The sequence below is a fragment of the Pan paniscus genome, chromosome 16 (assembly GCF_029289425.2).
Source record: "Pan paniscus chromosome 16, NHGRI_mPanPan1-v2.0_pri, whole genome shotgun sequence".
In the NCBI taxonomy this organism is placed as follows: Eukaryota; Metazoa; Chordata; class Mammalia; order Primates; family Hominidae; genus Pan; species Pan paniscus.
In genome coordinates, this window is record NC_073265.2 from 57,628,539 (window position 1) to 57,652,292 (window position 23,754).

Below are 23,754 nucleotides of genomic sequence, written 5' to 3' on the forward strand. Positions count from 1 at the left end.
TTTTCCTCCTCCAGCCATCCGACTGGAGCCCCACTTCCCCGTGTGCCCCCAAACATGCCATGGCATCCCACCTGGGCTGGCTTCCTTTGTGCAGTATCCCCGCTATGCTTTCCTCCAAGTTGACCCCCATCCACACTTAACCAGTCCTGTGCCCAACTCTTTCTGTGCCCGCTACTCTGCTCATCTGAACAACCAACATGTGACAGCTGAGTGTTTCCTCTCATGGGTAACAGCCAGCCAACTCAACGAGAGCCTTCCAGAGCTGCTAGGCCTTGCCCAGGAATGCCATTCTGAAGGAGGCTGCCAAGAGAGGTGCTTAGGAGCTGGGTTATCAGCCTGCTGGGAATAGGGAGAGGGTCAGCTCTGCGGCAGATTAGAATCATAAAAAAATTGCATCGCTTAAGGTTTTACCAGATCATCCTGGAGGCCACTGAAGAAAAGGAAGTGAGTCTGAATTCCCCAGAAGTGTGTTGGGGTGTGTGTGTGTGTGTGTGTGTGTGTGCGTGCACGTGTACAGGAAGAGGGAGTGGGAGAGGCTGGGGAGCTAGAGTGTGCCAGCCCTAACATGCAGTGTGGACAGCTCTGGGTGGCTTCCCTGCCTGGGGAAGGAGTAATTTCTTTTCTTTTCTCTTTTCTTTTCTTTTTTTAATTTTCCCTTCCCTCCCCTCCCTTTTCTTTTCTTTCTTTTGAGGCAGGGTCTCACTGTGTCACCCAGGCTAGAGTGGAGTGGCACCATCGTGGCTCACTGCAATCTCCAACTCCCAGGTTCGAGCAATGGGAGGAATAATTTCTAAGGAGGCCTCAAGCAAGAATGGGTTGCATTGCACTGTGTCGGTGACTGGAAGTATGAAGAGTCGGCCTGGCTCCCAGGGCACACAGGTCAGGAAGGCCAGCTGGTGCAGGAGTCTGGGGGTGGGCTGCTGGCAGAGCCCAGCTTGTCAGACACAGACTGTTTTGTGGACTGGAGGGTAGGGGCAGCTGTGTTTGTTGTTTTTTCCTTTTTGGTTTTCCTCAGTTTGAAGCAAGGCTCCTTTTGAAATCTGCCCTTCTTGGCTGTGCTAAGAATGACTGGGCTCGATTTCTCTTTTGTCTGCCCAAACAGGCTGGAGAGAAAATAACAGCAAAGCCCCGGTGTTTCTGAGATGCCTTATCATCTACAAAGCACCGCGCGCACCTGCCCTTTCAGGACCCCTCACGGTCCTGGGAGACCCAGGGGTCATCATTTCCATTTTACAGATGAGAACATTGAGGTGTAGAGAGGGTTAGTGACTGCCACAGGGTTACCTGCTGGGAAATTAAAGAGCAAGATCTTTAGCCCAGACCGTGTGACGTTTCATCCCGAGTCCTGTGTTTTCTCCCATCTGATGGCATCACGGTGGCAGTGGGAACTAGAGGGGCAGCTCCATGCTCCACTGGGCTGGGTAACCCTCGCCCCCTTCTGGCTAGAATTCTGCCCTCCATTTATTTAAGGAACCCAGACCTCACCACCCTGCCCCTCTCGTTCCTCCCTCTCCCCTGGGACTGATGTTTGTAGTGAAACTGTGCAGCTGGCTGAGACAGAGGGGCAGGGGAGGAAAAATCCCTGTGTTGGAGTTAGACAGACTCAGGTTCAAGTCTTTGCCCAACCCCTCTGTGAGCGGGAGAGACTCACGCCTTCCTCAGCAGGTCTGGGTGAGGGTCCCGGGCCCAGATATCTCCCTACACAGGCCCTGGCTTTGAGAATCACATCACCTCCCCCAGCCCCCACCCCTCATTGAAAACCTTGACTTTATCCAGGTGTTGGAAGGACAGTGCCAGTGGTAGAGTCTTTCCCACAGAGGTGTGAATGGCTGACACCCACTTAGCCTTCCCTGGAGAAAGAGGAAAGAACATTCCTGGCACCGTGCTGCCCAGTGCCTGGAACGGCCGTAGGAAAACCCAGGACTCAGGTTTCCCAGCCTTGCATTTTCCACTGTGGGGCAAAACTGACAGATGTTCTTTCTGCCATGCATTTTCTTCTCAGTGGGAGAGAGAGAACCACACCTCAAATGAAGAGTAATTTTCCTCCGTCCCAGCTCACTTTGCTACCCACTGCCTCCTAGGCTTGTGCCCCAGCTCAGAAATGCTTTCCAGGGTCTGATGGCTTTATGTCTCCTCCTCCCTCTGGAGAGAAATGGGGTCCACATTGCAACAGAGAAAAAAAAGATTGGTTCACAAATCCACGTCCCTGCCTGGACCAGGAGCTTCTCTGGGTGGCTGAAGCCCTGAGAAGACTGCCCACTCTTCCACCACCCCCCAACCTCATTGCCTCTGTCCCAACCACATGGCCTTTCTTTATCTTCTCCAACAGGGCAGACTTGTTCCTATCTTAGGGCATTTGCACTTGCTCCTCCTTTGTCTGGAGTGCTCCGCCCCCACCTGTCACCTTCTCAAAAACTACCTGCTCAGAGAGGCCTTCCCCGATCACCTTCTAAGGTAGAAATCCCTCTCCACTTCCATCACCCCCTAGCCACTCTTATTACAGCACCTGGTTTATTGCACAGCATTGATCCCTGCCTAAAATTATCCTGCTTCCTAATTTGCCTACCCGATTACTGTCCCCTTCCTTGGCCTCTTGTTCCCCACCATATCCCCAATAACTAGTACAGTGTTTGGTACATGCTAGGTGCCCATTAAAGGTTCGGAAACAGATTAGACCTGGAATGGATCCTAAGGGTTGTCGAGTCCAGCCTCCTTGCTTTACACACGAGTAAACTGAGGCTCAGAGAGAGGATGTGAACTCCCCATGGACACACAGCAAAGAATTTGTACAGCTGGAAGGGGACTCCAGGTTGGCCAGTTTCAGAAGCCTGTGTTCTCAGGGTGCTGATGACCTGGAACCATACGCCACCAACCAGGCACCCTCTTCCCTTAGACGATTTCCTTACTGAAGTTTGGGCCCCAGCTATGCTGGGTTTTGAACTTCCCACCCATGGTGCTGATGCAGATGTGGACAGCGGGAGCCTCCCGGACCATGTGACAGACAGCTGGCTGCCCTGGGGAGTTCTTTGGGCTTTCTTTTGGATGCTGACCTTTTCATACATCAGCTTATCTCTTGAACCTCTGCCATTCCCGCCCAGTGAGACCCTGCTGCCCTTCCCATCCCCCATCTCCCAGGGAGACCCACCCCACTGCTCTGGGGTGGAGACCCCACTCCTCGAAGGAGGGAGGCCCAGGGTCCTGGCCCTAGGGAAGTCCAGTCCTCCAGGGCAAAGCCTAGAATTGCAGCTTGTCAGCCAAAATGGAACTTTTTCTCCCTTCTGAGAGCAGAGCAAGCAATGACCCAGCTGCTGTCTGACCTTTAGGACAAGTGGGAGCACTTTAGTGGACTGGTGTGTGCGCTTAGTGGATACACATTTGCACACACATAAGCAGATACACACATGCATGCAGACACACACGAGTAGATTTTAGGAGGGCTTCGGAGGCTGGGGGCTGTTCACGGCATCTCCCTGTTCCAGAATATGCCTGAAAGCTCTTTGGCGAGGAAAAGCTTGCACTTCCGAAGGGCGGTGCTGCATGGTGGTTAAAGGGAGGCCATAGCCTGCATGAACTGGATGCCAAGCCCTGCTCCTTGTGAGCTGAGTGACCCTGGGCGGTGCCCTCACCTCTGTATGCTGTCATTTCCTATCTGTTAAATGGTTAAATCCCATATGGGTGTTGTGAGGATTAAATAAGTCCAAATGTGCCTCACACATGGTGAACGTTATCTAAGATATCTGAATGTTAGCTATTGTTGTTATTATTTCAAAATCAGGAAAAAGACAGGAAGTCCTTTTTTTTTTTTTTCTCCTGGGAGAGAAAACTTTGAGTCGAAGGGCAGTGGCTGAGTCAGAAAGAGGAATGGCCTGGGACAGCTAGGGCCTGGGTTGATTCCTGGTGAGCCCCTGGCAAGCTGTGTGACTGTGGAAAAGTTGCCTCCTCTCCCTGGCCTCAGCTTCCTCATGTGTAAAGTGGGGGCAGTGATATCAGCTGGGTCATCTCATGCAGTAGCAGGAAGGAGTCAGTGTGACCATGGACATGGGCGTGCATCAGAGCCTGCCTTGTGTTAGACAACCGCTGGCCTCATTGTGAAGAGACCACCAGCCCACGTTACCCAGGTTGAGTTTGGTGCAGTTCCCGTGGATCACTGGACACTTGTACACGTCTCCCGTCTTCTGGTAGCCATTGGTTTCCAGTGGGGCGCCCACGACCAGCCTGGGAAGGAAGAGAAGATGAGCAAAGACACTGGGGGAGGTACTCTTTCCTGGCAGAGGATGGAGCCTGGTGGGCAGTGTGGAGGTGAAGTTGGGTGGGGAGGGTGGGAGGGAACCCTGGAGGAGTGACCACATGCAGACCCTCAGGCTGGGACCACTGTCTCCCTGGGGGAGGGATGCTGGGCTTTCAGCATACAGTCATGGGACCTGTGGCCCATTCTAGGCCCTTGCCTAGGTACAGAGATGAAGACCACATGGGCTCTGCAACAAATGGGATGGAGGCAAATCCCTGGTAGAGGAGGGGGCGATGTTTGAGCTGGGTCTTAAGGGATGAATATGAGTTTGTCAAATGACGAGAGAGTGGTAATGGAAGTCATTCTGACAAAGGAATGATGTTTCTGGAGCCACAGAGTCTTGACCATCTGTCATTACCTGAAAGGGCCCTCATTCTTCATCTTATAGGGAAGCCTTAAAGCTGGTGCCCCAGAGTGGGTCAGGGTGGACAAGGCAGCCAGTGGGCGGAAGCTGCCATGCAGCTGGGGCTCCTGCCTTGAGCCAATGCCTTTGCAACCTTCTTTGGAAAAAGTGTCTTTGCAGATGTAACTAAGTTAAGGTTCTTGGGTTGAGATCATCCTGGATTATCTGGGTGGACCCTAAATTCAATGGCAAGTGTCCTGAAGAGGAAACACAGAGGAGAGACATGGGGAGAAGAGAGACACGAGAAGACAGAGGCAGAGTTAGGAGATGCTGCCCCAAGCCAAGGAGCGCCCGGGACCACCAGAAGCTGGAAGAACCAAGGAAGGATTCTCCCCCAGAGCCTGCGGAGGGAGTGTGGACCTGGTGCTGCTTCATTTCAGGCTTGTGTCCTTCAGGACTCTGAGGGAATGCGTTTCTGTTGTTTTAAGCCACCCAGGTTGTGATCATCTGTTATGGCGGCCGTAAGGAACTAACACACCTGGCTTACTTACTTACATGTATCTAGGGAAAAGTGAGCAGCCACTCCTTCCTGGCCTGGCCAAGCCCCGGTGGCCGTGCCCTGGAGGAAAAGCCTGCGACCCTGGAGGTGCGGCTGTGGACTCACCCCCACTGATGCTGGGGAGAGTTCTACCTCAGACTGGAGGGTCCCCAGGTCCCATCCTTAGTGCTCTCCAGGGCCCTCTACGCCTCATCTCTCACCCACCAGAGAGCAGCCCCATCACGGGGGCCCAGAGTGTCCCAGGATTCTGACCTGCCCACTGGGTCTGTGGCACGTGACTCTGGCACACCTGGGGCCCTCTAGGCCTTGGGTGCCGGTCTGGCTCTCTGCTCAGGCCACATACTAACAGTGGCTAAGAACGGTAACCCTTCCCAGGGACAGCGGTACTGTGTGTGGGAGGGGACACCACAGCCCACAAGAGCCCCGAAAGGCTTTCGATCCCGAGGGATGGAGAACAGATGATGGTGGGATCTGGGGCACAGGGACAGGTGGGACTTTCTGGAGCTCTTTAGACCTTGCTCTTCCAGCAGCTTCCCACTGCCTGGTGACATGGCCCAAAGAAGAAGCCACCACATGCCAGCCGAGTTAGATGGTTGGGAGGAGGTGGCCGGGAGGCTCGGGCTGCATGGGACTTAAGTGGCTTCTTGTGGTCCATTGCTCTCCCTGCCCCGGTCCACCTTGGCGCTGTCAGGAAGGAAAGCCAGGTCTGAAGTGGGAGTTAACAGAACTCTGTTTGAAATTAAGCGTCTATGAAATAAGAGCTGAGGTTTCTCCCCTGGGGAGCCAGATGATGGCAGATTCTATATATATCCCCTTATTAAGCCTGCCTATTTTTGACCGGCAGAAATTAATTGGACCCATAAAATCTGTTTGTCTAGACGAGGTGATTTTTGGCTACTTAATTCTGCAAGTGATTGTGTGGTCAAGGCTGCTCCATTCTTGAGAGAGAGAGAGAGAGAAAGTGAGAGAAAGAAAGAAAAAGGTCAGTAAGAGAACCCTGGGCTCTAAGCTTACTTCTCTGGGGCTGCTCCAGTTTTCAAGGTTAACCTGACATGTGACCAAGTCTTCCTGAGGGACACGTTCCTCCCGGGCACTGTTGCCAGATGGAGGAGCACCTCTCAGGGTGCCTCCGGGAGAATCAGGTGCAGCATGTTCTAGATTAGAAAAGCCATGGCCAGCTGGGTGCAGTGGCTCACGCCTGTAATCCCAGTACTTTGGAAGGCTGAGGTAGGTGGATCACCTGAAGTCAGGAGTTCAAGACCAGCCTGGCCAACATGGTGAAACCCCCGTCTGTACTAAAAAATACAAAAAAAAATAGCCGGGCGTGGTGGTGGGCATCTGTAATCCCAGTTACTTGGGAGGCTGAGGCAGGAGAATTGCTTGAATCTGGGAGGAGGAGGTTGCAGTGAGCCAAGATCATGCCACTGTACTCCGGCCTGGGTGACAGAGCGAGACTCTATCTCGGGAAAAAAAAAAAAAAAGAAAGGCACTGAGAAACAGAAGGGGCCATATCTAGGCAAGCTATGCGCAAAGACTGGTGGCTTCCAAAAAGTCATGTGTCCTGGCAGTGGCTGAGATGGGACAATCTGGTAGTAAATTCACTAAGTCACTGTGACCTCAAATTTGCAATGAGACCGGTTTTGTCCTTTTCAAAGAACAAGGGCCACTCCCTGGGTCCCATCTCCACTCTCCCAGACCTCATTTCTCTGGGAGTCCATAGTACTTCATGAGGTAGGAGGGCAGGGCTTACTGTCGCCATAATATAGATGCAGAAACTGAGGCCCCAAGAGGGGAGCTGACCCAGCCCCACAGTTGGTTTGCTGCGGGGCTGGGACTGGAGTTCTCCTGGGACAGCTTCCTCTGCATTGCCCCAAATGTTTCTTTGCCATGAAGAGAGGGCCTGGGTCAGCCCTTCTCTCCATTCTTGAGTCTGGGCATTACGTGTGCCTGTTGGGCTTGAGGTTTTGAGGACATGATTCAGTCTCAGTTTGAGGGGATAACTGCCGAAGTGCAGGGAAAATGTTCACGTCACCACTGAGACCAGCCAAATTGCCTGGGGTCTGGCAGCCCCTGCCACCCCCTGCAGCCTCAGCCTTATACAGCCTTCTGCAGCCTCAGGGCCTGCTGCACCTCTCGGGGGCTTGATACCCTATACCTCCTGGCGTGGGCACCAGACGGCACAGCAAACCCCAAAGGTCGTGGCGAGCATCCGGCCCTTTCCATGGGCTGTGTGCTGTGAGTCACTGGCTGCGGGCTCCCAGCATTCTTCCTGCGAAGGCGCAGGGAGCAGGGCTTCGGTGGATGGGAAAATGGGCAACAGGCATTCCAGCCACAGCCCTGTAGGACCCTTTCCCTGTTGACCAACGTCTAAGAAGGGCCTTGCCAACAGAGGACGGTCCCTGTGGAGACTGCACTCTGGAAGGCTGGACATAGCACTCTGGAAGCCCTCTGCTGGGCTCCTTGGCTCCCTGCAGGACCCAGACTAAGACAAAGGGCCCCTGGCTCCAGTGCCCTCCCACCTGACTCTACCTCACACCCTCTCCAACAAGGCCCTTTGGGGACTCATCCTGAATTCTGCTTATCCTCAGCTCCATTCTTCCAGGCAGTTTTGGTCTCTAAACTTTTAAAATTCAATCTCCTGTAAGAAAAAAGATGATATGTACCCCTAATTATGTGTAAGTGTATATGTAAATTATACCAGCATAAACTGTCCAATTTTAATAAACTGTATATTAAATGTTAGTAATTCTATTTTTTCAGATAAAATATAAACCTAAATAGAACTCACATTTATTTTATTTCTGTACTCCAGTATACAGTCCAGCATAGTCCCTGTGGTGTGTGTACCCCATCCTGGAGATCATCCCTTTAAAATCCAGCATAAATTCCCACCTGCTCCAGGAAGCCCTCGGTGATTACTCTGGCCTTTCTCACATAAACTGGCTTGTAATCCCTGCTGCCTGGTGTGGCCAATGTTGTAGTGTCATGATTCCTTGAGGTCTGAGTTGTCCTGGACTGCCCTACTGCACCAGAGTAGGGTGGTCCTGAAGGCACTCGGCAAAGAGGTGCCCAGTGACCAACCCAACCTTCTGTGTGACAGTCTGCAGCAGGAGCAACTGTGGGGGCTTTTGGCTTTGCCTCAGGCCTAAGATAAGCCCCTGAATTCAATCCTTGGAAAGAGGGTTGTTGAGAAATCGAGTATTTTCCATGCATAGGAGTTCAATGGAGTGACCCAGCTTCCATGCTAAAGTCAATGTTGACTACTTCCCTGGTTTCCATTTCCTCCTTCCCAACAGTACTCATTTCTGTTTGAGGATCCAGGGATTCTGACTCTATTCCCAGTTGCAGGGATGGAGCACATAGCTCAGGTTAGGATAGTTTATCCCCCAGCTGCAGTGATTGAGTCAGGGTGGGACAAAGACTTAAATCTCCCCAATCAAGTGAATCTCAAGACTTGTGCTTGGGATGCAGGTAGCAGGGTGGTCTCTTTTCTCTGGATGCCGTAGTGAGTGAATGCAAGGCCTGGAACTGTTGGCAGCCACCTTGTGATGATGAGGGTTATGAGCTGATGCATTGACAGTGGGAGAGCTGAGAGAAGCATGAAGAGAAGGAGCTGAAGTCCTGCTGATGCTTTGAACCCCTGGATCAAACTGTACCTGCAGCCTAACTACCACTGGGCTTTTCAGACATAGGCTCAATGACTACCTTTTACTGCATAGTAAGTCTGTGAGTTTTTAGGTACTTATAACTGAAAACATCCTAATGTTTAGAGTGTACAAGGCAAAAAAGTGCACATAGTTAAAATTACTCTTAGAAATTCCATATGTTATTATGCTGTAAGAGAAACATGGCAACCAAGACCAATGAGGGAGAAGCAGATTCATATCCCCTAGCTCATGCTCCACCTGGGGCCGGGACTTACTGAGTAAGTGGTGGGTGGAATCGCCAGCACCATGTATATTATTTCTCTCTTGTTGTTTAACTGAATGCATAAAACTTTCCCCTGGCCTAGCCTTGTGGCAACAGAAACCCTTTTGTCCTGTGTGCATCCCACATACAACAGCTGCTTAGACAGGGAACCCTGCATTCCAGATGTTTCTGGTTACCTGGGAACAGGCCTCGAGACCATCAGAGCTGGGAGGAAACATGCAGGTTCCTTGGGCCAGCCTCAAATGTGGGATCCAAGGCCAGGGAGAGAAGTGCTGTGTCTGAGGCCTCAGGCAGGCAGTGGCAGAGCTGGACTAGTACACGGTGTCCTGACTCCTAGGGTGGTGCTTCCCCCAAGCCATGGAGGGCAGAAAGCCTAGAGGCAAGGGCTGGGGCTCTAGGCCCAGTCAGGCTTTTACAGGCTGTGTCTGTTGAGGCAGGCAGTTGCAGCTTAGCTCCCCAGCAGATGAAATGAGCCAAGGCCATGAATTGAGCTCACTGGATGCTAGGGGAAGGAAGAAGGAACCTCCAAGGATGAGCCTGCCTCTGCAGGAGATCCTGAGACCAGAGGCTGGCATGGACTGCCCAGGAAGGGAAGAATGTGGGTTCAATCCCCTCCCTGATGGGCCTCACAGCCTCCCTCTGCAAGGCCTCAACCTCACATCCCGGGAAATCCAATTATCATTGGTTATCCTTTTCATTTGAATGAATCACTTTCAATGCAATTTAATTGCACTTGATTTTGATCTCCAGGACAGCTTTGGGGCTGGCAGAGCAGTTTGTGTCTCAGGCTCAGAATGTAGGTATGATGAGCCTGCAGAGAGACACCGATCAGTTTCAGAGCCAGGACTCCTCATCCTGTGCTCTTTTTTTCATTGTGAAGAAGTGGAAGGCTCAGTGCCCAGAGAGGAGTGAGGCCTGTCCTCTCTAGGGCCAGCAGGGCCTGTCCCCACAGGAGCCTCTCACCTCTCTCCTCTCTCACCCCATTCCCTTCCTCACCTGTTCCTTTCTCTCAACACAGCCCCCGCTCCCTTAAACCCACATGGTCCCTTTGTCTCTTTTTTCTCCTGGCTCCATTTTCCTTTTCTGAAATCAGATAGGGGCATCAGGGAGGGGTTTCACTGGAGGAGCCGAGAGCTCGAGGGAACAAAGGAGAGATTATTCCTTTAGTGAGGCCTTTCTCTCCCTCTCTCTCCATGGAAAATGGAATCTCCTCCAGCCCCTGTGAGTTTGGTGGCTAATGGGTTCAAGATGGATCTGGGGAAGCGCTGAGAGCAGCAAGTCCAAATGCCTGCCCAGTGCGGACCCCAGGGCTGCCCTGGCTGGGGGTTGGGTGTAGATGGAGAATCTGGCCCAGGACCTGCCCAAGGGGAGAAGTTGGCACCTGTAGGTCTTCCTGGACTGACTGCAGGGGCTTGTGGTTCACCTTGGCTCACACATCTGGTGAGGCCTGGCCTCGTGGGGGCTAGGGAAACGAGAGCCCCTCTGTTTGCACATCCCTTACTCTCACTCCATAAAGTCCTATCAGACACTGGAAACCTTCGTGTGCATTTTAAACAGGGACATATACATGATGATTAATTTTATGTGTCAACTTGACTGGGCCACGGGGTGCCTAGATATATGGCCAAACGTCATTCTGGGTGTTTCTGTGAGGGTGTTTTTTGCATGAGATTAACACTTAGATCTGTAGGCTAAGGAAAGCAAATCACCCTTCCTAACGTGGGTGGGCCTCATCCAATCAGTCGGAGGGCAGAACAGAACAAAATGACTGACCCTCCCTTGAGAAAGAGAATTCTCCCTGGACCCTACCCCAGACCATCAACAGAGGCTGAAACTGGGGGTGGGGCCCAGCGTCTGTGTTTTCACAAGCCCTCTAGGAGACACTGATGCATGCTTAAGTTTGAGAAGCATGAGGAGTGTTTATATGGGGGAAACAGAGGCATGGCGACTCTCACTGGGCTCAAAGCCCCAGATCCATGCCAACAAAATCCACCCTCTTCACCACGCCTTGAGGCTCTATATCACCTCATTGTTTTCCTCTCTTTTTTTTACCTGGGCTGCTATAAACTGTGTGCACAGCCGGGTCTTCTCGGCCATCATTTAGGGCTCATCTTCAAGGCCAGCTCCCCAAAGCGGCCTTTCCTGAGGACCTGTCACTCCCTCTCTCACCAACTTGCCTTGTATTCCTCAAGTACTTTGTAGTGTCTGATGTTGGCTTCTTTGTATAACTTTTCATTGTCCTTATTTCCCTATAGGATTTAAGCCCCAAGGGAGCTAGGATCTTGCTGGTCAGGTGGGCAGCCACAAATATCCCAGCACCCAGAACAGCATCTGGCACAGAGTGAATCCTGAAATGCAGTTTTTGTATGAGCTGGTGAATCACCTGGCTTAGTGGGATGCCTGTGACCCAGTAGGCTGCAGCTTGGGACCACTGACTGCCAGCTGCTTGCTTTTGTCTTCCAACATGGGTTGACCCAACTGGATGAATAGAGCAAGCTCTGGCAGGGGAAGACAAGGTCATTAACTGCCTTGGGCCTCAGTGTTCTCATCTACCCAAAGGGACTGAATATTATACCTAGTCTGCTCACCCTTCAGGGTTTTGAGGGGCAGTGGTTTCCACCCTTGCTGGTCATCAGGATCACCAGGGGAGGTACAAATGCAGGTTCCTGAACCCCACCTCCAGAAGGTTCTGACTCAGCCAGTGTGGGACACGACCCAGGTATCTGCAGATCCTCTGGGGTGTACAGGCAGGATGGGAAGCCCTGTTTGAAGGATCTGCTAAGGAAGCAGGTAGGAGGCCCTCTGGCCAAGTAAAGCAGCACTTCTACCCTGGGAACTTTCACTGTATCTGGGGATCATGACCACAGCCATCTCCGACCATCTAGCGCACCCAGACTGATTTTATCTATTTATTTTTGAAAAATTTGTTTTATTTCTTTCAGTCATAAGAAAATATGTAATAAATAATCCTTTAATTGGTTCAAAAAATTCACTTATTTAAAAACTGTGATTCTTTGTGTATTAAAGGTAAAATACACATTTGTTATCTAGTGTTCATGTTGCAGAACTGTGCAAACTAATACTTTTGTTTTGTTTTTTTGAGACAGAGTATTGCTCTGTTGCCCAGGCTGAAGTGCAGTGGCGGGATCTTAGCTCACTGCAACCTCCACCCCACCTGGGTTCAAGCAATTCTCCTGCCTTAGCCTCCCGAGTAGCTGGGATTACAGGCATGCACCACAATGCCTGGCTAATTTTTGTATTATTAGTAGAGACAGGGTTTCACCATTTTGGCCAGGCTGGTCTCAAACTCCTGACCTCAGGTTATCTGCCCTCCTCAGCCTCCCAAAGTGCTGGGATTACAGGCGTTAGCCACTGCGCCCGGCCCGAAGTAAAACTTGAAAGGCTTCTCCCTCCCTTTCTCAATCCAGCCTTCTATAGAAAACTACTATAGCAACAGGGATGCAGACAATCTAGAGGACATCCAGAATTTAAAAACTGGAATCATTCTACATATGTGGTTGTGTAACATGCTTTTTCCATTTAATTATTTTATATGTGGACATATTTCTGTGTTAATATCTATCAATGCCCCCGTTGGACTGTGTGACTAGGGCTCCTGCTCTTGGTTCCGCTCCAACCCTTCTCTAGCTGTGCCCCTTCCTATGGGGTGAGGAGTCCTAGGGATCAAGGGGACAGGACACCTGGAGCCACTGTCCTCATACTCTGGGTGGCTGGGATGCTGGAATCTCCTGCCCAAATAGCCTGGGCCTGAGTCCAGGGCCTGTGCAGGCCTCTCCTCTAGACCTGCCTTTCTGATACAGAAGCATACCTCTGATGGTAGTAGCCAAGGAGTGGCCATTTGCAGGGCTGTAGAGAGAGCTTGGGTGTGCAGGCTGGAGTATCTACATGTGTAATGTCCCCCAATTATTGAGAGAGAACCAGAGGTGGGAAGAAAAGACGGCAGGCCGTGGGCCAGAGCCTCTGTTTACTTTCTTGCCTCAGGCCCCTCAGATGTTAGAGGTGGGCCTGGTATAGATAGATAATATAGTTCTGCCTCATTCTTTATAGTGGCTGCACAGTGTTATACTTTTTAACCATTCTCCTGTCAGGGATACTGAAATAAATAGTTTCATCCCTTTTTCTATTGATAGACGTTCAGGTGCTTTGAACAATTTTTCTTGAAGCTGGGCATGGTGGCACGTGTCTATAGTCCCAGCTACTAGGGAAGCTGAGGCAGGAGCATCAATTGAGACGAGGAGGTATAGACAAAGCTTCATAGGAATTGAAAGAGCTTTCAGCTAAGAGATCAAGGAAGGCTTCAAGAGCAGCCTGGGCAACATAGCAAGACCCCATCTATAAAAAAATAAAAAATTATCCGGGTATAGTGGCATGTGCCTGTAGTCCCAGCTACTCAAGAGGCTGAGGCAAGAGGGTCACTTGAGTCCAGGAGGTCAAGGCTGCAGTAAGCTATGATCATGCCACTGCACTGTAGCCTGGGTGACAGAGAGAGACCCTGTCTCTAAAATAAATAAATAAATAAATTTCTATTGCATACCTTTTATCAATACTAATAAATAAAAGGCCTCCATGCATAAGTAGCTATGGGTAGTCATGAAGTCAGTAGATACAAAGCCTACACGCTACCCTGATGGCTGGACATAGAGGCGGCCCCTTTCAGCTTGGGCACACACCTGTTGACAAGTATCATCACAAACGTCAACTTCATAATCAACATTTGGGTCTCTGGTTTGCACTTGACAACTTTTAGGTCCACCTCAGCTGACATCCAAACAGTGCTTCCTTCCTAAGTTGCAGAAGTTCTTAGAAGAGAAGAGGGAAGAGTGAGGGAAGGTGACTGCAAAGCAAGTTCTCAACCCATCTGGAGGGAAAATGAGAACCTCAGCCACTGACTATGCGGAATAAAAGTAGCCAACTTGTGCCATTTAGAGTGTCTGACATTCGAGTGTCAATCTTCAGCACCCCTCCCCATCTCACACCCCAATGCCAGTCACACGCGGCTGCTCGTCTATCCATTTCTCAACATTGCCTGCACTCTCTCCTTCCCACCTCTGCATGAGCAGTCTCCTCATCCCAAACTCTCAGTCTATCCCCATTCCATCCACCCTTCAGTGCCTCTTCCTCCAGGAAGCCTTCCTTGATCTCTTAGCTGAAAGCTCTTTCAATTCCTATGAAGCTTTGTCTATACCTTTATTGTTTGTGTCTTTTCTCTCCTCTAGATAATTTGCCTGTAGATAGCAGAGAGAGAGACCCTGATCCATCTTCAAATCTCCCCCCAGTGCTGGTCAAATACCTTGAACACAGTCAAGGCTCAATCACTGTTTGTTGAGTGAACACATGAATAGACAGATAGAGGAAGCTGCTCATTTTGCAAAGACAAGCTGCATCTTCACTTTGCTTCTTGGGGTGTATCTGGCAGCACAGCTGGGTCAAGCTTTTCTGGGTCCCGTCTGCAGGTGGACAATCAGCCTTGGTGAGCCCTTGGCCCAGCTCTCTCAGGAAGGTGGCTGTGGTCTGTTCTCCCTGCAGAGAGGCTGGACATGCAATGTAACCCCTCTCCCATCTCTTTGCAAGATGCCTGACAAACCCTTGCTTATTTTTCCAAGTCATGCTCAGAGGTTTTTTTCTTTCCACTTTATAGCAGCTTTCTCCTCCAAAAATGAAACATAAACACAGCAATAGTTTGGACAGATGTTTCTCAGCAGAATGTACAGCTTTAATTTCTGGTATGTGTGAGTCTGACAGCTTCTCAGCCATTGCATGGTAGGAAGGAAAGGGGCCTAAGCATTTCCTGCTCTCTGATCTGGGCTGGTGTGCTTGCTTTGGCTCATAAATAGGATGGTGACTCTTTAAATGTGGCCAGTGAGGTGTACACACCCAACTGTCTCCAGCAAACCATGGCCAGGCAGGTGGTCCAGCAAGGAAGATATTCCCATTAGACTGGGGAAGAAAGCAAGGCCCAGAGAATGTCAGGATTGGCCCCAAATCACGTGGTCAGGTAGAGGCTGAGGCACAACTGGTACCCTCATTCTTCCAGCTGTGTCTACCAGACACAGGGAATTGGGTAACGCAGAAAAAGGAGATGGCCCGGAGGTGAAAGGACAGATACTCTTTTCTTGTTCGTGGGCCTGTTGACATGTTCATGGCTATCTCTAACCTATCCCCAGATGGGCTAAGTGACCCACGGTGAGTCACCTGCCATCTCTGAGCCTCAGTTTCCTCATCTGTAAAATGAAGGACTTGGACACGTTCTGTTCAAAGAAATAATTAATGAGCACTTGCTATGTGCTGGGCTCTGTGAACATAAAGATGAATGAAGCACAGCCTAACCCCTAGCCCAGTGAGGGCAGGGAGACCTATACCCGATGAATTTAGTGTGGAGAACATGCCGCAAGAGGGGTCTCCAGGTGTGGCAGGGCACAGAGGACGGGTTCTTGCTCTGCTGTCTGGGGAGCCTTCCTGGAGTGGGCAACTCCTGGACAGAGGCTTGCATAATGAATAGGTGTCACTCAGGTGAAAAAGGGCTGGGGCTCACAGGGAGGGTCCCGCATGGTGCTGGCGCTCATGTGCATTATTTCTATGCTGCCTTCCATGATGAAGGCTGGGCCTGAGGTGGGATCTGGAGGGACAGACAATTCCCTGCCTTCATGGAGCTTGTGGCAGAGTCATCCTCAACAGGTTCATCCCTGTTCCTCCCTTCTGACTTTCCAAGTCCTCTCCCTTCTTGCCTCACTTGTCCAGAGAACTCTACTTAAAGTGGTCCTAAGTACAGACATATGGTTAGATGCCTACATGACTGACAAGCACAGCATTGTCACCCGGTCAGGTTGCCCCTACCTGCTTTCTGGGGTTCTTAACTTCTTGCCATTGGTCATCCCTCTTTGGATTCAGGCACTGAGGGCCACTCTCGGTGTAAGCCTGGAACGGAGTTAACCTATGGATCCATGGGAACTCACAGACCTCTTAGAAAAAATTAAGTCAGTGATTCCAGCACCTGGCTGGGCATTAGACTCACCTGGGGATTTCAAAAATAGGGATTACCAGGCACCACCTCTAGAGGGTCTGTCTTTGTAATTCTTGGACTTGACTGAGATATCTGTATTCTTTTTGACCTTTCACAGGTGATTCTGTTTTGTGGCCAGCTTTGGGAACCCCTGGATTATTTTATCAGGTGATCACCAGGCTTTAAGATGATGGAAAACAGATAATATGGGAATAGAGGACAGGATGCCCAACCAAGAAATAAACTATGGGACATGTGTGCCTCTCCTTTCAAAGCACTTTATATAAATAAACAAATAAATGGATGCATGAATGAATATTCTGGGGGGAATTTATTAGGTACCAGGGATTGTGCTACAGGTATCCCTGACTTTGACCTAATCTTCTCAATCCTGAGGCAGAGACAGCATTCCAATTTTTTTTTTTTTTTTGAGACAGAGTCTTGCTCTGTTGCCCAGGCTGAAGTGCAGTGGCATCATCTTGGCTCACTGCAACCTCCACCTCCCGGGCTCAAGCGATTCTCCTGCCTCAGCCTCCCGAGTAGCTGGGATTATAGGCGCCCACTGCCATGCCCAACTACATTTTGTATTTTTAGTAGAGATGGGGTTTTGCCATGTTGGCCAGGCTGGTCTCGAACTTCTGACCTCAGGTGATTTGCCCACCTTGGCCTCCCAAAGTGCTGGGATTATAGACGTGAGCCACCGTACCCAGCTACATTCCAATTTTGAAGCTGAGGAAACTACAGCACAGTGAGGCGAAGTCACCCAGCTAGTTAAGGGGCAGCTCTTCGGCCTCACTCTCCTACCCAGGCCTCGCCCCACCTCTGGGAGGTGGATGGAGTGCAGGAGCGCAGAGGACACAGAAGCCGGCCTTGGGTTGCATCAGGGAATCATTGTTTACATGGACTGCTTCGAAGTCTTTTCTGTCTGGTTCAAAGCTCAGATTTATTTCTCTCCTCTCCCTTTGTGTTGTGACAAATAGTCATTCTTATAGACTTATTCTTATTTCAAGAAGCCATAAAGAAACAAAAAGGCTGTGGGCTAGCTTCATTGGAGGGTGAAGTGTGTCATTACATTTTTGGAAATGTCCTCCTCCTGGGTTATAAAATCATTGGCTCGGCAGTTGGAAAGTGGCAGAAGAGAAATTGCAAAGAGGATCTGCTGTCACAGGGTGAGCCATCCCGGAGCTGGGCCGGGCCACCAGCCACCACTCACCTGATCTCCTGCCTGAGTTCACTTTAGCGGGGCCCTTCCAAACTTTGCAAGGAAAATTAAAAAAAATAAGAAATCTCAACTTCTCCCATCCAGGGGCCATGGTCCCCAGACCCTTTAACACAAGGACATCCAGCTTTGGGCTTCCCCAAGATTTACCTTGGGTCACATCCAGACTTCTGGAACCATTCTCTCCCTCCCTTTCTTCTTCACCATCTGTGGGCCTATGCCAACCACTGAAGAGGCCAAGATGAATAAAGGCAAGCCCTACCCTTGGGGGTTCACAGCCTCCCTTCCCTCTCTTCTCTCTTGTTGGCATTTTATTTTCCATCTCATCTTTCCCCTTTCCTTTTCCCATTCCAGTTTCCATTTTTCTTGATTGGCTTTTTCTACAACTCTCTTTCCATGTCTGTCTACATTATTGTCTCAAGGTGACTCATCACAGATAAACCAGGAAGAAAAGATTCAAGAGGGAAAGTAGGAATTCAACAGAAGATGACAGAAACCTTGTCAAGATGGCCTCAGGTTGATAACAAGCATCTTGCTATTGGTTATGTGTCTGAGTGTTGTGGCTGCTTGGAAGAGAAGGCACTGAAAAAGAAAAGCTATTTGAAAGAGTTTGAAATCCCAAGGAGCAACCAGGCGCGGTGGCTCACGCCTGTAATCCCAGCACTTTTGGAGGCCGAGGCAGGCAGATCATGAGGTCAGGAGATTGAGACCATCCTGGCTAACACAGTGAAACTCCACCTCTACTAAAAATACAAAAGATTAGCCGGGCGTGGTGGCGGGCACCTGTAGTCCCAGCTACTTGGGAGGCTGAGGGAGGAGAATGGCGTGAACTCGGGAGGCAGAGCTTACAGTGAGCCGAGATCATGCCACCGCACTCCAGCCTGGTCGACAGAGCGAGGCTCTGCCTCAAAAAAAAGAAAAAAAAAAAAGAGAAATCCCAAGGAGCCCTTGATTCCTCATGAAGGAATCAGAGAAAGTTAGAAAGAGGTATTTTATCCAAGCCTGCAGAAAACAAGGGTTAGATAGTGATTATAGTTAAAATTAGTGAGAAAAGGCATTTATGGCACCTTCATTTGTTTTTCTAATTGTATATAACCTTAAAACATGCACATTGCACCTTGTGGTTTTCAATAAGAAATTCTGTTTTTCACATTTTATAGCCTAACTGAATGGAAGCACATGCTACCCTGAGTGATATCTAGGGGAAGCCTCAATGGTTGACTAGAGGAGCCATTGGAGGGCTATCTTGCACCCCCTAGTGTCAGTTATGATCACTGCACATAAAGTGCCAAGGAGCAATTAAAAACAGTACCAGCCTTGAAAATTCAAACCTATGAAATTATAGAAAGCCACTCTCAAGATACAGGGAATTTCAACATTTGTTTATTCTCCACCTCATGTGGAAAGCTCCCATTTCCTCTCCTTCACTGGACTTAGGAAGGGTGTTGGCATCGCAGAACGAATGGTGTTGGCTGCAGAAATGGAAAGGAGGTTGCGGGGAGCCCACAGGCTGCTGTAGGGGGAGGCTGGTGGGGGAGTGGGAAGAGACGGGTGGCAAAGATGCTGAGTTGGCAAACCCCTCTGGCTTTCCTGAACTGCCCACGTTAAATTTATTTTCTTTCTTGGAAGTTAGTAACAAGGAGACTTTCTTTTCAATATTTTCACTACCGAGATTGTGCGTCTTACCTCTAAAAGCATGCAGTGGCTGAACTCCTGCCTTTCCGAGTTCAGCACTAAGGACGTTCTATGGCCCTGAGGACTGGCCTTAGAGGCTTTAGAGGGTGGAGCTGAGATTAGCTCCATCTCTGGTTGACCAGTTTGTGTGTGTGTCAGAAGTTTCCTGGACCCTCACTGACATCTCTTCAATTTCTGGGACTTTCTTGTGTGGTTTGGCATTAAAAAAAAAAGAAAAAGGAGACAGAATGAAAAAGCAAGGAGAGAAGAGGAAAAAAAATCACCCAAGAGATGCAAGGAACCTTAGGAGCTGTTTGCAGGCCACATCCTAAATCCACAGTGCCCCAGACTTCGCTCTTGGTTCTGGGGCTGCTGTGTTCTCCTTGGTCATTCTCACTGCTGCTTTGTGCATTTGAGGGCCTGAAGATGCCCCAGCTCCTGCCAGTGAGGACGAATGTCTGGATTTCCACTCTCCCAGCCCTCTGCAGCTCATTTTCTTCTTGTCTGTGTGTGCCTGCCAAGGTCTGCTGGGTGGCTTGGCCTGGGGCCCTGGGCCAATGTTTCCCCACGAATACAGTTTTTCCTCTCTCCCTCTCTCTCTCTCCCTCTATCTCTCGTGCACTGGGTGGTTCATCCTATCCTGGGCTTCGCTTCTGTAGTGACTTATCCTTTAACCAGAATGAGTCATGATGCCGGATTTTATTTGTTCCAAGAGAAAATAGCGGACAGCGTTTATGTGCTGTGGTGTTGGGAGCCTGTTCTGGGGGCCCAGGCCAGGAAAAGAGCAAAGGATGTTCCTCAGAAAGGCTTCCACAGCAACAACCAAGGCTGCCCCAGGCCTGGCAGCCAGCACTGTCACTGATGAAAAAGGGCAGACTTGTGTAAGATGCATCTTTCTGCTCAAACAACAAGCCCCAGAGGCCCTTTCCTCAAAACCTGTCCCTGGACACCATACCCTTTCTCCAGGGCATAGGCCAGTGTAGGGAACTCACTCATTCAGCCTCTGCCCCATGGTAGACACTTAAACACCATCTCCTATTTCTTCCTCATAAGAACCCTTTGGGATTCACATCACCATACCCATTTTACAGATGAAGAAACTGTGATCCAGAAAGTGGATGTGATGTGCTTGAGTTTCCATTGCTTGGAAAGTAGCCAAGCTGGGAAGGGAGCTCAGTTCTGTGATTTCGAAGCCTAGATTCTCCCTGTAGTGAGGAGCTACTGGGACATGCCTTTGCTGCCTCTGCTGAGGCAGAAGGCCTGTGTGTGCCCCGAGACAGCACTCTATGCCTGTGGGAAAGGACTGCAATGGGAGCTGGGAAACCTCTGGGTTGGGAGAGGAGGAAGTGGCAGTGCCAGAGGGCAACACTCCTGGGCCTAGGCTCCACGGCTGGTTTTGTGGATTTACTCTTCAGGGATTGCCTTTGCAGTCAACCCAAATTCCACCATAGTTGGCCTCTGGTTTTAGACATGGAAGACCCTAGTGAAAATGCAAATTTGTTATCTGGGAAGGTCAGTACCTAAACCCACTGTAAAAGGATGGATGCCTTAGCCCAACTAGAATTTAGTTTGGGTAAATATCATCTACAAAGTCTTGAGACATGAGATCTGTGATGGTGGGTGAACTGACCCTTGGGTAGTTTTCGCCTAAGTGCTTGTTATTCCTGGTGGAAATGCTGCAGAAATAGAAGCAACTCTGGGCTGGGGGCTGGGAGACTAGGTTTCAGTCCCATCCCTCAAACTGACTTGCTGTGTGACCTTGGTCTGGTCTCTTTCTACCTCTGGGCCTCAGTGCCCCCATCTGTAAAATCATGAGGCTGGGGCAAATGATTTCTCAGACCCCTCCCAGGCCTGGGGAAGAGCTGCAGCTGACGGAGCAGCCCTAAAGGCCAACCCCACCCACAGGCCTGAGTGGTCCACCTGCGCCTCCTGGGCCTGTCTCCAGCCATTCTGTCCCTCCCCAGCCCACCATCATCTTTGAGAATTGGGGTCTTCTGAAGATCATGGGAATGGTGGCCCTGTCTTCAGGTTATGGGGCTCTCCCCTCTGCCTGGAGTCTCCACAAGTAGAAGACACTGTATCTATAGAGAGGTCCCCAAGGAGAGATGGGTATTAACCTGATCAACCTATGCCAGGTAGGTCCATTCCAGCCCTGGTCCACTTCAGGGGCCATGGCTGCCCATCTGCTGTGTCATGCCAAGCTTTGGGGGTGGTAGTGGTAGTGGTGATGGTGGGTGTTGGCAGGATCTGCACTTGGCCATGGTGGATGATTTGCTTCTAAGCCAGGCAAGCTGCTGGGTCTCCCTCCCTACTGCCTCGCAGTCCATCCTCAGGACACCCAATTCCACAGCCCTTTCCATGTCTGGCCACACAGTGCAGAGTTAAGTTGCTGCAAAATAATCCCAGAGGATCCTTCAAAGAGGCGGGAAGGCTGCCCAGGACCCTTTGTGACTCTGGGGAGTCAGGCCACCATGTCTGTCCCTCCATGGCTAAGGGCGATGAGAGTGAGGCTTAAAATGCTCCCTTTTTCCGAAGAGAAGCTTCTATTTCCCATTAGGACACCCCAGGATTCAGGAAACTGAGGCTCCAGTCAGTTCTGCAGGGGGCAGCCCGTCTCCCAACTTCCTTTCTCTCCTGCTCCACCAGGATCCCCTTTCTCCTTTTTCTCCTGGTCCAGGGACCCTCCCTCTGGCTGCTCTTGTACCCTTCTCTGTGCACACCCTCCTTGCCCAGCCTTGGGAGTCTGCAGGCCCACTGCTGCAGGTGGGTGCTGGGAGCCTGGATGGGGCTCTTTCTCCTTCCCTCCTCTCGTGGGTACAAGACAGGCTGATGAGACTAAAGACACTGGCAGCTGCTGAGAGAAGCAGGGAGAGGTGGGACAGGGCAGCCTCCCTTCGCCTTGGCCGCCCCTCACCCCCTATCTCACCCATGTCTATCAGAGACTCAGGCGAGGGAGTAAAGAGGGGAAGGAAGAACGAGAAGGGATGGGGGAGGAGGGGATGAGGGGGAAAGGGAGGAGAATGAGGAGAAAAGATGAGAAAGTAAGGTGAGAAATCTGGCAAAGTGAAGGAACAGGGGTGGAAAAGCAGAAGAAGTTAGGGGAAAGGATAAGAGGGAGAGAGGGAAGGGGCCTCTGGGTGCATGACAAGAATGAAGTGTGAGCAGATCGCCTCAAAAATAGCACCTTCTGTCCTCCCCACTTCACCTCCAGCCCCATCTCCGCTGTCTCTGGGCTCTCCCTGGCCCCACAGATGGAGGCATCTGCACGGTGATTCTGCCTCTGCCTGCTGTCACCAGCTGAAGACACTGGGAATGGCAACCGCTAAGTGTGTGGTTCTCAGAGTGCGCTTCCCAGACCAGCAGCACCAGCACCACCTGGGAAGTTCTAGAAAAGCACATTCCCAGGCCTCACTCAGACCTACTGAATCAGAAACTCTGGAGGTGGGTTCCAGCAATCCGATTTAGCAAGCCTTCCAGGGATGCACGCTAAGGTTTGAGAGTCATTGCTGGAAGTAGTTCATTCCAGACTCTTTACACATGACACACATGACAGTAAATCCTTGCAGAGACTGGAGATTTTCTGTGTGTGTTAATGTATATTATAAACATTCCCTTACATCCGCTGGGCTCCAGTCCTGGTAGAGGCTGCCCAGTGCTGTGAGCTGCCCAGCCCGGCCCCTTCAGCTGCTTCTAGGAGAGGCACTCCTGGCTGCTGCTTTCCCTCCTAGAGCTGGAAGTCCTTACGACGCTGCACCCACCTTCGTCTTCCTCACAATCCTCTCCTCTTCTGCCCCCGGACACAGCACCTCCTCTGACCCTTCTCTCTCCGCCTTCTCTTTCTTCTCCCTCCTCATACCTATGGACGTTCTGCAGTCTGTCGTTCTTCCCAAGCCCCGCTTCCTTCTCCCTGCTGAATGGAGCTCTCCTGATGCACATGTGGGTCTCAGCCCTAATTTCCCTGCCAAGCTGAAGGCCCCCTCCCCTGCACCTGGATGGCCCTTGGATCCTTCAAACCAATGAGTCCAAAGCTCAGCTCACCTGAACTTCCAAAGCCTGCACCCTGTTGCTGGATTTTGCTTTTGTGTAAAGGATACCACAATCTTCCTAGTCAGCAAGATATGTCCTCAATCATCCTGCAGCCTCTTGCATCTCTGAACTTGCCTCCTTCTGCTCTTGCCCTAGCTCACTCTACTCCAGCCACACTTGCTGTTCCTTGAACATCTCAAGCATGCTCCTACTTCACTTGCCATTTGCACTTGTCATTCCTTCTGCCTGGAATTCCTTCTCAGATAACCATGATTCTCTCAGATTCTTCCTTTCCCTCATGTCTCTAATGACTATCATCCTGTCATGGCGGCATCCTAGACAGCCTGTATAAAGTTGAGCCCTCAATTCAACCACTGTTCCCAAGCCCACTTACCCTGCTTAATGTTTTTCCATGGCACAGATAACTGTCTGACAGATGATGGACAAACTAATCATACTTTTTGCCCCTCCAGAAGAAAAACTCCATCAGAGCAGAGACCTTGCAATTCTATTCACCATTGAGTTTCCAGAACCTATTACAGGTACTCAAGAAGTATTAATGGAATGAATGAATGAATTACTGCTGCTCATAAAGCATGCCCCTTTCTCAAGCCCCCACCCCTTAGCTTGAGCATCCTCTTTGCTCACCTAGACTTCTACAGCCTTCCCACTTGACTCCTCACCTCCAGGGTCT

The 23,754-nt window shown here is 50.5% G+C and overlaps 1 protein-coding gene across 3 annotated transcripts in view; it reads right to left on the reverse strand.

Moving 5' to 3' along the window:
• Nucleotides 1-23,754, reverse strand: part of ITGA11 (integrin subunit alpha 11) — a 129,154-nt gene that overhangs the window by 63,134 nt on the left and 42,266 nt on the right. For all 3 annotated transcript variants that reach the window (XM_034939013.3, XM_063596749.1, XM_063596750.1), the window contains exon 3: nucleotides 4,115-4,215. In XM_034939013.3, the coding sequence (XP_034794904.2) occupies nucleotides 4,115-4,215 (101 nt within the window). The remainder of the gene's footprint in view (nucleotides 1-4,114; nucleotides 4,216-23,754) is intronic.